General features: G+C 31.8%; 1 protein-coding gene across 5 annotated transcripts in view; it reads left to right on the top strand.

The window, feature by feature from the left end:
* Lrp1b (LDL receptor related protein 1B) overlaps nt 1–17,501 on the top strand; it is a 1,779,935-nt gene that overhangs the window by 1,629,761 nt on the left and 132,673 nt on the right. For all 5 annotated transcript variants that reach the window (XM_078017329.1, XM_078017328.1, XM_078017330.1 and 2 more), the window contains exons 67-69: nt 3,138–3,254; nt 9,789–9,895; nt 15,809–15,938. In XM_078017329.1, the coding sequence (XP_077873455.1) occupies nt 3,138–3,254; nt 9,789–9,895; nt 15,809–15,938 (354 nt within the window). The remainder of the gene's footprint in view (nt 1–3,137; nt 3,255–9,788; nt 9,896–15,808; nt 15,939–17,501) is intronic.

The following is a 17,501-nucleotide window of genomic DNA, read 5'->3' as shown; positions in this document are numbered from 1 at the left end:
TAAAATATTTTTTTCAAAGTTTCACAGGTGATTTTAATGTATAACATTTTGAAATCATCTAACTTAAACCTTATTTGTATAGTTTGTCTTATAATTGTATATGTTGTATATTTGTGAGTGTGTGTGTGTGTGTGTGTGTATTTTCAAGGGATATTTGAAATGCAAAATAAGGCTATATAGTTTGTAAGTTTTACATGTAATGTCATTAATGAAAAGTTAGATAACTTGGAAACAATATCTGCATAGACTTACATCAGGCAATTAATCTCCCTCAACATTGTTTCTGCATGTCTCAAGTGGAAATTTTAGCTACAAACTCTAATTTGTAATCTTTTAAAGAAATATGTGCATATCTCTTTCAAACACAACGTATTATATTAATGTTTCCCTCTAAAAAAAAGTAAAAGAAACATTTCAAAAATCCTGAAAACCACCTATTAAGTTCATACTAAATAACAATGTGTAATCTTTTGCAGTCATGGAGGATTTCTTTGCTTGGGATTGCAGCTATATTATGACATCACATTGTCTATTCACTAGGATCTTTCTTACATTCTGAGATTCTAAATTTTGAAAACTATCTAAAATAACATAAGCAAGATGTGATAAGGAATAAACAAAAATAATACTTAAGCATATTTTCTGGGGGCTGGGATTGTGGCTCATCTAGCATGTACGAGGCCCTGGGTTCAATCCTCAGCACCACATAAAAATAAATAAATAAATAAATAAAGGTATTGTGTCCAACTACTTCTAAAAAAATAAATATTTTAAAAAAACACATTTTCTGTTCTTTTTTTTTTTTTTGCTTTATTGGTTTGAAATGCCAAAATTCAAAATCAAATTGAATATTTTCCAAGTTTTTGAAACATCTTCTTTTTCTTTCTTTCTTTCTTTCTTTCTTTCTTTTTTTTTTACTAAGATATACAGAATGTCACAGAATTTTGGTAGATTTTGTGCCAATGTTTAAATGTAAAGTTAGATAAAACACAGACCATATAATATATCAAAACACAGCATACCCTGCAGCATAGTTCTGAGGAATCATTAGAAAGCAGGCAAGAAAAAAGCAAAGAAGGTAAATCACAAGCAATACTTTGTTTATTTGTTTTGTTTTTATATAGTAGAAAATTTATTTGAAGTCTATCATAAGAATTTCTTTAGTATAATGTTAACTGGATCAGAAACTGCTTATGAATTTGTTTTTTACCATTTAACACTTTTGTAAAATTAGATAAATTAAACTTTCTGATACTGATTTAGCCTCTTTGTTTAAATAAATGTAATAAAACACTTTAATGATATTATGGGAAAGGAATATGATCATGTTTCTTAAAATACCTAACCAAGACCTGAGCTAAATCTTCACTATTTTATTTTCATAATCATGCCTAAAAAACTTTTATTTTGTTATTTTATTTGATTTTGAATTCTATAAGATGCATTTTGAAGCAGAGAATAATAACTACCACCAAATAACTTACCTTCTCGTATTGTTCATTTATTTTACTAATCTGAGCACTTTAAAAGTTCACCTCTAGTATGACTGAGAAGAAGTTGATCCAAGTAAAATAAAGTGAAATGTGTACTGAATTTTGCATTGAAATTTATAATTTTATTATTTTTATGCTACTGAATTCATAATGTCTTTATTCCTTATACCAATGTGATTTTTAGACCAAGTTCAATGTTATCAACATTTCAAAGAAATTCAGAACTTCTCCTAAATCACACTCTCCATTATTGCACACTTCCAAAGTGTGGTACATGTATACACCTGAAGGTTTAAGAAACACTGCTTTGGACTATTGTAGTTAGCTATTACTCTTTGGAAAATTAAGAAATCTCTGATTTAATCTTAAAATAATTTCATATTGCATGTGTTCTAATTTCATATGGCCATAAATTCGATGTTTTATAAAGAAGATTAAATCTGGGCTGGGGATGTGGCTCAAGCGGTAGCGCGCTTGCCTGGCATGCGTGCGGCCCTGGTTCACACCACTTACAAACAAAGATGTTGTGTCCGCCGATAACTAAAAACTAAATATCAAAAATTCTCTCTCTCTCTCTCTCTCTCTTTCTTTTAAAGAAAAAAAAAAGACTAAATCAGTAGTAAAAGGATATTTTTTAAAGTATTGGTTGAACCATTTATTGCTAGTGAAAATTCATTAAATTCCTAAAGTTCAAAGATTTTCTACTTTGTGATATGTAGAGTAAAATATTAGTTAATACTTCTTATATATCATAGTATTTTTTAAAGTTTCGTGTGAAGTGGCACATTATTAATATTCAAGCTTTGTATACACATGTAAAACATTGTAACAGGTTGGGCACCTCAAATCTAAAAATCCAAAATATGAAATACTACAAAAGAAAATATTTTGAGTGCCAAACTGTTGGTATAAGTGGAAAATTTCACACCTGACCCCATGTGATGTGTCTCAGTGAAAACATAAGCATACTAGAAATGTGGTGTAAAATTAGATTTGGGCTAAGTGTATAATGTGCATATGTAGCATAAATTAATTGTGCAATTATACTTGGGTCATATTCCAAAGATATTTTATTATGTGTATGCAAATACTGTAAAATCTGAATAAAATAATTGTAATTTTCAATACTTCTCATCCTAAATATTGTTCAATCTGTATTAATATGTGAGTTTCTGAGTGGATAGTGGTCAGGATTTAATAGAAATAAGTATCCATAAGTAAAATATGAGCAAAAGCTCTTTGGGAAGAAAGATAAGATGGCATCCTCAGAGTTTGATTAATAATATATGTTTTTGTTAATTCATAGCAGAAATGGAGTATCCTAAAAAGGATAATTTGAGATAATTTTGACCTTTATTTTTTTGCCTGATTTGTGTTGACTTTGCTTGGCAGTTCTAATCCATTGTTGTGCAATCAGCCTGTGATGAAAACATGACCAATAACAACATAAAAACAGACAAAAGGCAAAAATATGAATTTTTCTCAGTTCTTACTTTCACTTTCCCCAGCAATGTTTCTCATTCTATAATGGAACTAAAGTCTTAGGAAATGTTATATGCCATGGATTCGGCATGGAAGTCAGGATATTTTGAGGGATGTCTTCATGGAAATCAATGATGCAAACTTTGGTTCTTTCCATTACAGATAAAAAGACTTGTGGACCTCATGAATTCCAGTGTAAAAACAACAACTGTATTCCAGATCACTGGCGGTGTGATAGCCAGAATGACTGCAGTGATAATTCTGATGAAGAAAACTGCAGTAAGTAACTTCTGCCTAATAACATTGCAAGTTTGACAGCTCATTCAATAAGCAAGATGGCAGTTTTTATTTCAGATAAGGTAAAATTTGAACCTAGCTGTCCTGCAGCTCACATTTTTATACATATATTCACATTTGGACAAAAATATTCAGACTAAATTGACCTGAATCTCAAAGGGTAGAATTATTGAAATGCTCATCCTGGGAGTTATTTTCTTCCAGTCCTCAGAATTGGTATGAAAGTATCATGAGGTTTAATGCAATCCATTAGTATGCAATGAAGGAAGCCCTTGGTGCAAGTTCATACAATGAGCTGAATGATGGGGAGACGGTACAAAACATCTCATTCTTTAACGGATGGTACTCATTTCATTTCAGTCTCAAATCCTTTTATAGTACAGATTCACCCAAGAGCATCTTTCAGTGAATTATCATTTATTCTCTCTGGAGTGGTGAACATCATATTTATTTAGGATGCTTATCTCTGAAAATGGAATAACACGATTATCATCTTCCTCCTGCATTTTTATGTAATAAATTTAAAAACAATAATTATTCAACATTTTCTTGAAAAAACATGGTACTATATAAAATTGTAACAATGTCTCTGTATTCTAGCATTAATATGTTAATGTTTCTGAGTGTATTTCTTATCAGCACTTTTATATTCTGCTGTGTAAAAAAAGCACTGCAGCCGCATTTAAAATAAGATAATAATTAAATTCCATGTATTGAATATTTATATTTTGATACTACCTAAAAAGATATGATGTATACTAATACTAGCAATGTCTGCTCTTGCAGATGTCTCATTGGACTAAGGCCACTCATTTCCTAGGAGGCAGAGGAGTAAATCTACATTGGAAAACATTATATATTAAGGCATGTAATTAGGAAAGTGAAAGTCTTAATAAACCACTTGAATATATAGCTTGCAAACTAAGAAATAGTGTCTTAAATAGCTTTCAAAGTTTAATCTTACCTATGTTTGAGAATCAAGTACATCAAGTGTGAAATATCTGCATCATTTCAATAACAGACTATTCTAAAAATGGGAATTTTTATCATTCCCTCTTCACACAGATACCTCCCAACCATAGTCTTTAGAGAAACAGACAATATTGCAGGGAGTCATTAGGATGCTTCAGATTCCTTTGGTCACCAATTAAAAAAAAATATATATATACATGTTTTCAGATCTGTTTAGTGATTTAGATGAAAATTCAATTGAGTAAGGGTGGTAGTATAGAAGGATAAAATGTATATAGGGCTTATATATTCAAATACCTATTTAGCTTAGGTCTACTATGTTTAGTGTTTATTATCATATAGATACTAGAAAACAAAAGCCCTTTGAAAGATATTGAGAACATCAGAGGGTGGGAAGGAGTGAATCATTAAAAACTTATGCCTGTAGAACTTTATTCAAGGAAATAGTTGAAATTGCATGAAAGATGTTGTATACTAAATAAAGAAAAAGAAGTTAGGATAGTCTGCCTTTGAGTGGCTGGGGTTTCTTAAGTGGCTGAGTGTCTTTGTGTTAATATCTAAAAGTGAGTTTTTGCACAGGAAAGCAAGGAGAAAGAACATTGACTCTCTCTTATCACTGTGGCAACAGGGATAAATCATTGAAACCACAGAGCCCTTTAAATAAGCAAGGGAAGTGGCTATAGTATCAAGTACTGCAATATGAAATACCCAATTATGTGGGTCTTAGTATCTAAGTTTTATGAACCTTTTGTCTAAGTCAAATAATATTGATGAAGTTGAAGAGGAAAGAAGATAGTGAACAGATAGAATTATGTTATAGAGTGACCTAGAAGAGTGGATGACAGAGCATATTAAGACAAGTATCAGAGCATATTATCATGTTTTAACATATTATGAGGAATACTCTTTAGATATAGATAATTGAGTTGCTTTTGAAGTTTTTATGTTTGAAGATGCTTTCCTGAGTTGACCACAACAAATGAGAAGGAAGATGTAAACATTGAAAATGTCAGCTATTCTACACAGGCAAAAGCTGTATGAAGAATGAATAATCACCTAGCGAAGAGTATTATAGAGGTCAGGCTAAAATACTGTTGTTATATTAAAATGCCATCAGCAGCTGGGCTCAGGTCTTCAGGAGCCTGAAAGGAGGATGGCAAGCTCTATACCAGTCTTGGCAACTTAGTGCGACACTGTATCAAAATTAAAAAAGTAATAAAGAAGACGTGGGATGTAACTCAGTGGTAAGGCAACTGTGGATTCAATCATCTGTGTGTGCGTGTGTGTGTGTGTGTGTGTGTGTAGATAGTCAACATATTCCCAAATTATTTCTTATCTATTAAATCAACTATTAATGTATACACACACTCCAAACTGTCTAAATATAGATATATATTAATATATATTTTATAATGCAAAATTTCATGTATATATGAACCATGCTTTTTTATCATATTTTCTAAATATTATTGGCTAGTCTAATGCTCGTTGGGCTACATTTTTCAGTAATTGTTAGCTATTGCTTAGAAGCAGAGATAATAAATCAACCTTATATTTAAAAAGCAACAGAGACATTTTTAAAGTCACTTTTCTACTTCTATGTTTATGAATCTAACTTAATGGATTTTCTTTCCAAATTTTGTTAGAAACATTCCTGTCATAGTCATGGCAAGAGTTCAAATGGTAGTGGAGCAATTAATTACCAGCTATATTTTAAATGTAATATGCTTTCTACATTTTTATATTTACATGGGATAATTAGTCAATTGTCATTTCATCATCATCTGCTGATCATTTCCTTGGTTAAGTGTTCAGCAGGGACACTTTGCTTCTACAATAATTTCTGCTCTTAAAAACAAGAAAATTTCATTTTCAGTGGAGTTATTTTGTAATCTGTTTCAAATATTTAGAAATGCCTGAGAAATTTCACCATCTATTTTATTTTTATCAACAAAAATATAATATATGGCAGGTGTGCTTTCTAAGTAATTGATGTGCAAAATAAATTGGTTTATATCCACACTAAGAAGTCTTATGGATTTTAAAATATCAAGTAATTTGATCAACTAGATTAAGGTTTATATGGTGACAAGCTGCTTCTGCCTTATTTGAAATTCTAGTACTTTCACACTGAATTTATATCAGAGTATTATTTGTATAGAATGTCAGTTATACTGAATATATTCTAAAAATTGTTCTTAGTTGTTTATACCCTATTCATATTATTTTCAAATTTATCATTAGTGGTTTATGATAATCTAGGCAGTGGAAAATCTAGCTCCAAATATCTCACTGGTCTGTGGCTAACTCTATGACTTTAAAAGTCACTTTAGTTCCTCAACTTCAGTTTTTTTTTTTTTCAGTTTTGTGCAAGATGGTTTCCATGTTTCTTTTCAATACCGAGTCTGTGTATCATTGCCTCCATCAATATTGAAAGAAGACAATAGGATGCCCCTATTTTTCAGTCTTATTATAGAAATGAGATTGGTCTTCCAAAACATAAAAGCATGCCCTTCAGAAGCTTCTTGGTTGTTAATCTGCTATCTAGATGAAGTTTATGGAGACCTTGGTTAATTGTGTTAATTGTTAAATGTGGGTTTCTCCTTCCACTCTTAGTCTTAGTCTAGGTTTCCAGGTGATAGCAGAAAAATTTAGTGTGGGAACACCATTTGAGAAATACCAGGGGAAAAGTCACATTGTAGTTTTTTGTTACTGTTGTTGTTGTGTTTTTTTTTTTTTTTTTGCTTGTTTGTTTTTGTTTTTCCAGTTGGGTTAATTTTCAGGTAGTTATCTTTTTGTTTTTGTTGGTGGTGGTGGTGGTGCAAGAAAAGTGTTCACTATTATGCCAAAACTGAAAAATGTGTGTGTGTGTGTTTTTTTTTAAATCTGGAAAAGATCAAAGGTAATATAAAGAATAAGAGAAAAGAATTATCCAGAACCTTCTAAGTTACATTTCCTCATGAAAGAGTTACACATTTAGCTATTTAGTGTTAAAAATATGTAAGGTATGTAGATGAGAGTTGGAAATTGATTAGCTACCTTATTCTTTGATGGCATTTGTGCATGTAAAAGTATAGTAATTCATGATTATTATTCATATGTAGATTTGTTGATCATTTATAAAGCCTGATAGAAGTATGCAGAAGTTCCATTTGCACTGAAATATCTTTTCCCAGAAAATTACATGCCCTGTTCATATCTGTCATATAATAGAATAATTGATAATGTTTGGACAAAGTCTCTATAGAACAAACTCTCTGTGGAAGTATTTGGCAAATGCCACTAAAAACTGGCTACATAACTTTTTTGTAATCTCACATCAACAACTTCCAACCCTCCATACAGTAACATATGTCAGAGCTTGTGAAATCATTGCCATTTAACACATGATGAACAGAGTTATCTTTCGCTATTCAAAATTAGAACACTGGAGAAAGAATCCCATTGAGATAACCCTCAAACCAAGGAAATCAAATGTTTCTTTAGATCTTTTTAAGCATTTCATCAGTACGATATGTTTTAAATATACTCACTCTTTGTTCCTTTAATGAAAATGTTTTGGGTTATTATTTTTCATTGTTAAATAAACTTCACGTTTCACTCTCATTGCTTTTTCCTAAAAATTAAATTGCACTTGTCTGAAGGGGAAATGACTTCAGTGTGGAATGATGATAAGAGCACAAGAGCTTTCTCATTATTATTAAGTAAAATAGGCATCTCTAGTATACATCTTAGATAAGTAACTCAGATTCTCATGGCTTTCTCTGTTACACATGAGCACATATTACTTCCTCAGTTGTACGGGAGACAACAGTATAATCTAGTAGTAAAAAGCACAGGCTGTGGTGTCCAGGTGTTTTGATTCAAGATCAATACTAGCTCTTCCTCATGCTGGGTGATTGCAGAACATTTCTTGTCTTCTTTGTGCCTCAATTTACTCATCTAAGAACAGCACAGCAATAGCACATACCTACAGAGTTGTTAGTGAGTCATTGGTTTATTAATTTAAGTACTTGGCAATAACCTCGCCTGGGGCCCAACAAGAAATAAGTAATTAGTAGTCATTGTACTAATACAATAGTATTAGTTATTTTAGTGTAATAGTATTAGTATTAGCTTGCAGTATTATACTAATTGTACAATTATTAGTATTGTGCTAATTAGTGGTATTAGTATGAATAAAGTTATTTTTAAGGTTAAAATGGGAGATACATGAGTACAATACAAAAACCAAAAAGGGAAATGTGTGTTGTCATGTTCACTAAACAAAGGAGTGTAGAGACATTTTAGATTCACCTATTTAGTAGCTTTTCTCCTTTATACCAAATGACATCTCATTTTATTCCTAGCCTGAAGATCACATTTTAAAACAAAGCCCCAGAGCAGAACAAATTGCTCTCTGAAACATATTACATTGCCCACAGTTCTTCAAAAGTTCTCAAGGGGCTTTTTCAATATAAAAATGTAGGAGCCTTCAATGGTACCAAACAATGACAGTGCTACCTTTTAGTTAGAAACTAAGTAAATTATATACAGCAATAGTCGAATGCAGACTGAGTTGTTCACAGTATTTATTCAGAAGATTAGTCTTCATTTGAGTGTTTCTGAAATCTAACGACTGCTTCTTATTCCTCCCTCACCTGGTTATTATTGTGTGTGACACAACTGTAAATACAATTAATAGAGAAAACTAGAACGGGTTGTCTTTCATCATGCTGTGTATCAGTCTAACAAGAGATGATGTCCAATGGTCCTGTCAGTCATGCAGAAACAATTTCTGAAATCTTATCTCAGTGTCCAGAGGAAGAATATTCCACATAGGAATTAAGCCAAGCAGTACTTCATAATATTTAGCTTATGTTCTGTATGGAATATGGTAAAGCTTAAGTGAATGAATGACTAGCAAATCATCTATATTGACAGGTAAACGATACAGGGCAAAAGTAAACAAATGCATAAACATTTAGGCATTTTTCAAAGAAAACAGTTTCCTTTGGACCTCTTTACCATTACCATGTCCAATAATATTCTCATGTACCTTTCTTGTCTCATGACCTCTGGATTTTCTGGTGACAATTTTGAATAATTAAAAATCACCAGGATACAAAATAAATAGTGAAGAAACAAAAACTAGATTTTCTTCCCATTTAACAAATAGATTGATAGGTGCAACAAGTCAAAAAAATAGACTCTTACATACATTAAATGACTTCAATGTTAACTTGAAAAATATCATTGCTACAGTAGGACAACATGCAAACTTTTATCTTTTAAGCAGCTGGTTATTTGTCTTCTATTTGTTGTTGTTGCTGTCACTTTATTTCTGTAAAGCCACTTTCTATTTATGACTTTACAAATAAATTTGAAAAATAATTATATTATGTATTATAGATGCTTCATGAGAATTTTTCCTAAACAATTTATTGGTTCTGCTTGGCTAACCTCTTTTTCATTCTTTAATGCTTCCTCATGTTGAATGTCATATAAATTTTAGAATGCAGTTGCATGTAATAGAAAAACCCTATGCTATTTTTCTGTCCCCAGAGCCACAGACCTGTACATTGAAAGATTTTCTCTGTGCCAATGGGGACTGTGTTTCTTCAAGGTTCTGGTGTGATGGAGATTTTGACTGTGCAGATGGCTCTGATGAGGTAAGCATCCCTACAAACTCAAACAGAAAAGAAAGCAGTACTTTAGAACCACATTTAGAATTACAATTATTCAGTCTGATAAGTGGGACCTAGGACCACTCTGAAATGCGCTTTGCTTCTGACACAGTGAGATAAGTATTAATCCATGTGCTGTGCTGCACACACCTGCACAGGGAATAATTCTTGTGTTGCTATTGACAGTTAATTTTATAGTCTGTTTTACCTCAACTGGTGAATGGCTGTGTTGGGAATAGGATGTTTGGAAACCCTATTCCCTGTAGCTGATGCCCTTGCCATCTGTGAAGTTGTTCATACACTTCCTGAAGTATTTATAGTCAAGACTAATATTTTATGCATTTTAAACACTTTCTTCTCCCAGGTCCCTTTTTTTTTTTTTTTCCCGTAGATACAGTCTTACAGGCTTTGGTGTGGATCATCAATTTTACGAAACCACAAGTTGAGCTTTGCTGAGGTAGTGAATCACAATCCATTTATAATAAAGCCTATGTGTATACATAGCTTTAGGTAAAAGTTTAGAACTTCTCTGTATAATTCCACAAACTTTATTGTGTTAACATTTTTATGCTTATATTTCTGATAATGATTCCATAATATTTAAAAAAGTAATAAACAATACATGGTTACATTTTTTTTTCTCAATCAAATCCCTGAAACTCCAATTTCTCTCTTTCCATTGTCAAGGAGAAATCCAGTAAAAGTGAATTTTATGGATTTTCTCTGTTTACTTGGTTATCAGCAACACAGGGCTTGCACAGTCAAGTCCAAGGAGAAAATGAGGTTTTAAATCCTCAGTGGACCCTGTATCTCCTACAATACAATGACTCTCTAGAGCTCTGCCACTCTGGTTGGCAAACATACATACCTGCCCCTCATAAAGGTTGCCTCACTGAATGGAGACTAGGGAGGATCCCCCATGCAGCTCCAGAGGCTTCTGCATTTCAGGTCCAACTCCCCCAAAGGTCCACTGATTTTCTTTCTCTTTGGGGAATATTGCATCCCTAAAGTTTCTAAGACCCATGTAAACACTTTCTTTCTCAGTCCTTAGCCATTCTTACTAGGATTGGGGCAAATCTTTCTCTCACCATTATGGGAAAATTGCCCTAATCACATTAGAATTGTAGATTTTGGAAACAATATAAGTACATTCTTACACGAAGGCCAAAAAACCTAAACCTCAATGTTGCAAAGGGCTTGAGAAGGTGAAAAATACCACTTCTACTTGTAGACTATCCACAGCACAGAAATCAAAATAATTTTTTTTAAAAACATTCACAGTGGAGCAAGACATTTTTATACTGACCACCTGACTCCCCACATACTTGCTTAGCAATTACTCGTTCAAAAATGATATCAACATTCCCAAGTCAGTAAAACATATTTAATGTAAACTAGTTCATGTCATAGACATTTGTTTTGTTTTAAATATGTTTCACAAGCTTGTGTAATCTGTGAAACATCAAGTGGTGAAGATATATTGCCTCTTAAGGCTTATGATTTCATCCTGTATGTTAATAGTGATGCAAGGCACACTAACAAAATGAAAATCTTATTTTAATTTGAACCTTTCTTAAAATTTTATTCAAGTCAAAGTAATCATCTTTACTAATGGCATTTCTCTCAAAGCATAAGTTAGTTGTTTGATGTAGTTTTTCTTTTTTTATAGCAAAATATATATCCATATTCTCAGGCATTTTTATGATAATGCTGCAAGAGAATCAAATTAACTCTTTAAAAATGAGTTTTGACTGTATTTACAATCATTTATTACAGTTCATGTGAAATGAAGTGGCTAACAGTATAGGCAGAAATTTCTCAAGTCTAGAGTACAAGTTGCTTTGACAAAAATCAGGCAATAAGCAAGCAAAAAAACAAAAAGGAGGACTGAGAAAATGGAGAGAAAGCATGACTGAATGCAAGAGAAGCTTATACTGAGAACAAAAGTTGAGAGATTTTTGAAGATAAATTTTCGTATAAATGTGAACTCATAGTGTAATTACTTTGTTATTATATAGTCACAACAATAAAAAAATTAAACTTGGATCAGCTTAATTTCATATCAAGTTTATATCTCTCTGACATGTGCTGAGAAGCTTTTTTATAAGTGACTTAAAATTATAATAGTTGGTCTCTGCACTAACATAATATACTGAAAGTACAAAAAGAAATGTCAAAGCATCTTATACTGCATCTGTACACTTTCTAGTAATAATATTTTGCTAATTTGCAAGTTATGTAGGGTCATTCAAGTGCTTAATTATATTAATGTCACTAGCACTCAGAATTTTAGAGTAAAATGGAATACAAATGTAGAAATAAATATTAAATAAAAATCCTGTAATATTTAATGTATGACTATCAGAATGTGATTTTGATTATCTTTCTCTTTCTTAAAATATATAATTCCTGCTTCTGATACTGAACATTTGACAATGCAGCAGAAAGGATTATTCCTAGTACTTACAGAGTGACTTATAAAAAACATTTTCCAAATAAAGGAAATAAGGATCCTATGAGAAATGTCTAATTCTAGGTCTGAGAAAGGAAACTGAGCAGCTCATCTTAGGGTCTTAGGATGCAAGACTTGTGATGTTTAATATATGCAGGGATAAACTTAAAGTGACTACCACTGACAAAAGGGATAATTTTAGTATCAGAATGGCAAATGACTGTGACAGATTGAAGCACAATTGAATCTACAGTTTCAATGCAATCTTTACAAAAATACCACTGAAATTATCCACATAAATATAAACACAATCCTAAAATGTATATGGAAACATAAAGTCCCTAAATAGCCAAAGCTATCTTGAGCAATAAAAATGTTTGGGGGCACTACTCTATCTGACTTCAAAATATACTTCAAAGGTATGATAATCAAAACAGCATGATATGGGTGGTATAAAACAAACAACATAGAACAATGGAACAGAATAGAAAAACTAGAAGCAAACCCACATATTTTCAACCAACTGATTTTGACAAAGGTGCTCACAACCCACATTGCAGAATAGACAGGTTTTTCTACAAGTGGTCTGAGGCAAATTTGATATCCATGTGAAGAAGAATGGAACTAAACCCCAGTCTCTCACCAAAAGGATTAAAGACTTAAATTTAAATCTCAAAATCATTAAAGTGTAGAAAACATAATGAAAAGGCATCAAGAAACTGGAATGAGCAAATATGTTTTGGAACAAGACCCCAATATCACAGAAAATGAGCAAAATTAGACAAATGAGATTATTTCAAATTAAAATATTTCTGCAGAGCAAACAGAGATAATTAACAGAGTGAAGATACAACTTAGAAAATGAAAAAAAAAAGTTGCAAATTATACATCTGAAAAGCAAAAGCAGAAGCAAAAAACCTAAGGAACCTAATTTAAAAATCTACAATAGCCCTCAGTAGACATTTCTCAAAAGAAGTCCTATAAATAGGCAACCAGTGTTTAAAAAAATGCGTAGATCATTAATCATCAGGGAAATGCAAATTGAAAACATAATGAGCTATCACCTGACCTAGTAAAATAACTATTATTAAAATATTCAAAGACAAAGGTGCTAACAAAGATGTAGAGAAAAGGGATTCCTTGCACACATTTGGTGGGAATGTAAAGTAGTACACTTGTATTGAAAAACAGTATAAAAGTTCCTCAAAAAGTTAAGAATATATCTACTGTATGACCCAGTAATCCCACTAGTGGGTATATATCCATAGGAAATAAAATCTGTATGTTAAGAGACATCTTCACCCCTATGTTCATTACAACATTATTCACAAAAGCCAAGAAAGTAAAATAATTGAAGTATCCAACAACTTTAATGGATAGATAGAGAAAATATGGTACATAAACATAATGGAATACTATGCAGCCATAAAATATAATGAAATCTTGCATTTGTGACATTAAGCATGAATAGATCTGGGAATCATTAGGTCAAGTGAAATACATCAGTCACAGAAAAACAAGTGCTGCATGATCTCACAGATATATGGTATCTAAAAGAGTTAACCTCACAGAAGTTGAGGACAGAATGGTGGTTACCAGAAGCTGGAGAAAATAAAGATGAAGGGGGACAGGAAAGATTGTTAAAAGTTGCTGTTACATGGTGGAGTAAGTTTGGATGTGCTATTGCATAGTAGGATGACTGTAGATAATAATAATGAACTATACATTTCAAAAAACTAAAAGAAATTATTTTGAAAGTTTTCACTATGAAGAAATGATTAATACTTAAGACAGATATTACTCTATTTTGAACATTATATTACATGCATGCATATTGAAACACCACATGGTACTCCATGTATATATACAATTTTTGTGTTTCTGTGCATCACTTAAAAATAAAATAAATTTAAATTAAAAAGAAGTAAGAAATATTTTACTTAATATTCATTTATATATGTTTTCTAGATATGCTACTCCCTATATTCATTCAGTAGTTTTTATTGTGTGCTTATATGTCCTAGACATAAACTGAGTGGTGAAAAAAGTGTATGAAGTCTTTTCTCATGGGAAGTTCAAGGGTTACTTCTCCAGTGACTTTCATATCAGTCACATAAGCTGGCTTAGCCTTCAGACATTCCACATTTCAAATTACCTTTACCCATTAAAAACTACTTAGGTTGTTCCATCTCTGGAAGCTTCCTCTGTGAAGCCCTTTCTAAATGGTCTGTATTCATTTATCTTGGCAATTAATATACTTTTGCTACAATTGTGAATTAGTTGTTGGTCTTTCATACCATACTATGTGTTTATCAACTGCAGGGAGTAAATCTTGATTTTTTTTTTATTGTTATCTAAGAAAGTCTCTTACAAATGGCAAACCTTCATTATTTGGGGAAAAAAGGAAGAATAAAATTGATTATATACCAGGTGGTCTAATGAAACTGCCATCAGCAAAAAGTAAATAAACGAAATCTAGGAAGTCAACTCTTCTTCCTTATATGGGGGTGAAACTGAATAGAAATAGTCATAATTTAACACTGTTCACACTGTGGGTTTCCACAAGCTGTGAGCGTATTGCACCATTTATAGAAGGGTCAGGCAAATATAGTTTGACAAAAATAGATATTGCTGTACAGGAAAAAAATACCATCAAGGAAGATACTTCATTGGATCACCCATTTGACCAATGTTTTAGAATTCAAGATGATGAATTTCTGGTGGATCTTTCATTTATCTCATATAAAGCATCAAAGGATCCCAAAGGTAATTCTGCTGTCTTGTTTGACTTCCGAATAAAGCCTGGGCGCAGGCCAGCAGAAATGACAATTGTGACAGCTCATTTCACAGTTCTTTAACAACAAGTGTCTGAAGTGAAGAGGAGATTTATGAACACTAGCTAAGTTGTAAAAGGACTAGTCTAGAAGAAATTAAATAATGAGAAGGGGAAAAGAATGCTAGAATCTTGCCAATGAAAAACAGATCAGATTTGCATTAGGATTATGATTTGTTTCACATTCTATCCACAACATCACCCATAGCCCCAGCAAGGTAGATATAGTTGCTTAGAAATAATTTTAACCCTACTATTTCTCCCAAAATCTTCAGCATTGCGTGCAACTACTAAAATTATATTACCTCTTATCTATCAATTAAAGAATGATACACTGACAGCAATTTACTTAATATGATGAAGTCTCAGAATTTATGTTCTTTTTTCTATTTCTGTTTCACTAGGGCTCATAAAGACAGATGAAAGTAGAAAATTATTATAATTCGGTTGTGTAGTTACAGGCTGGAAATATGACCATCTGAACTATGTGTATGTGTTAAATGTGGTTTCTAAATGCCTTACTTTCTACAAAGATCTTCTCTAGCTGTCTTTTGAGTTTGTAGATATTTTTAAATGTTTTTAATTTTAATTATATCTGTGTTGGATTTTACAGAGAAATTGTGAAACAAGTTGTTCCAAAGATCAGTTCCAGTGTTCCAATGGCCAATGTATATCAGCAAAGTGGAAATGTGATGGCCATGAAGACTGTAAATATGGGGAAGATGAGAAACACTGTGAGCCAGGTAAAAATGATTGAAGTGGTTTTTAAATTAGCTGACATTTTAACTTGATATGATTTAAATTCAAGAAATGATACACAGAAAACAGTAAGAGACACAGGCACTTATTTACTGATTTTAGGAAAAAATATGAAATATCTGTGGATAAATTAATTGGTGTGCCCTTCATATGTTACAAAAGTTTTTTTGGCAGATGATAATTATGCATGGGATCCAAGAATTATGCAGCCAAATTTGATTTTCTGGTTTCTATATCTTATCACACCATTTGGAATTGTTTTCCCAAATAGCAAAATGAAATATGTTGAAAATGTAAGTATGATAAAAGTCAAGTTTTCAGTTATGGAAATTGAGGTTATAAGACAGAATGCAGTTTTTCAATGTGCCAGGTAAGAAGCAGCATAGTGTATTGTTTGTATTTATATCTTGGGCCAAAATCAAATTATAGGGCTGGGATTGTGGCTCAGCGGTAGAGTGCTGGATGCCACACGGGTGGGACCCGGGTTCGATCCTCAGCACCACATAAAAATAAAGACATTGTGTTGTGTCCATCTACACCTAAAAAAATAAATATATAAAAAAAATATAATCAGGAAGCAAAATCAAGTATACAGAGAAACCATCTAGTTTATGCATTTCTATTCTTAAATTTGACTCTATACATATGCTCATGAAAGCATTTAATTTTTTTACTTGGTTATTTTAATTACATTATTATTAAAAATAATTACATTATTTTTTTAATAATGTATTATTATACTGGGGAACATCATACTACAGTGTGTTCATAACCATGAAAACATTACAAAGAAGCAGATAAACAAAACACAACAGATTTTCATTCTGCAATATTTACCTAGAGTCCATAGTGCTAATTGACCACATCTTTCTTTCTCATCAAATCTAGACATGTTCTTAGATTTTTTATTAATACAGATTCCCTAGGCAAATGCTGCCAATTAAAAAAATTAAAACTCAAGGGAAAAGATTTTTAGCATTCTTGAATAAAGCAATTCAGACCACAAAATTATTATGCAAGTACATTTGGCCATTAGTGATCTAACATAAGGTCAGGACCCTCGAGGCATGAATTCAAGCCTATAAAACCCAAATTGACAGCCAAAGGCAGTTGTCATAATTATTATAACCATTAACTAGATGAGCTAGTAGTAATAACTTATTTATCTCTTTGTTTTTTTAAATCTGTGTCTCATAAAAGAATTCTGCAAATTCTAGAGGCTCTCTTAACTATATATGTATTTATGTTTAAACTCTCAAAAACAACAAACTTCTTAAAACTTTTTAAATATTATATTTATGTCATAAGAAGTCAAATAGTATCTCTGTACCTATGAGACCATGCCAAGATTTTCACATTTTGCATTACACAATTTATATCTGAATGAACTTTCCTAACAGCTATTTAATATTTTTGTAGTTTTGAAAATCATTTGAGACTTCCCTTTTCAAATAAATTAAAATTGTGCAAAACTAATTTAACTCTTCAAAATCAAAGGGATTGAAGAAATAAAGTTTTTTCCCACTTTTTTTAGTCTAATAGTGAAA

The sequence above is a fragment of the Ictidomys tridecemlineatus genome, chromosome 7, assembly GCF_052094955.1.
Source record: "Ictidomys tridecemlineatus isolate mIctTri1 chromosome 7, mIctTri1.hap1, whole genome shotgun sequence".
NCBI lineage: Eukaryota > Metazoa > Chordata > Mammalia > Rodentia > Sciuridae > Ictidomys > Ictidomys tridecemlineatus.
Note: the sequence above shows the minus strand (reverse complement) of the source record. Positions and strands in the feature narration are given on the sequence as shown.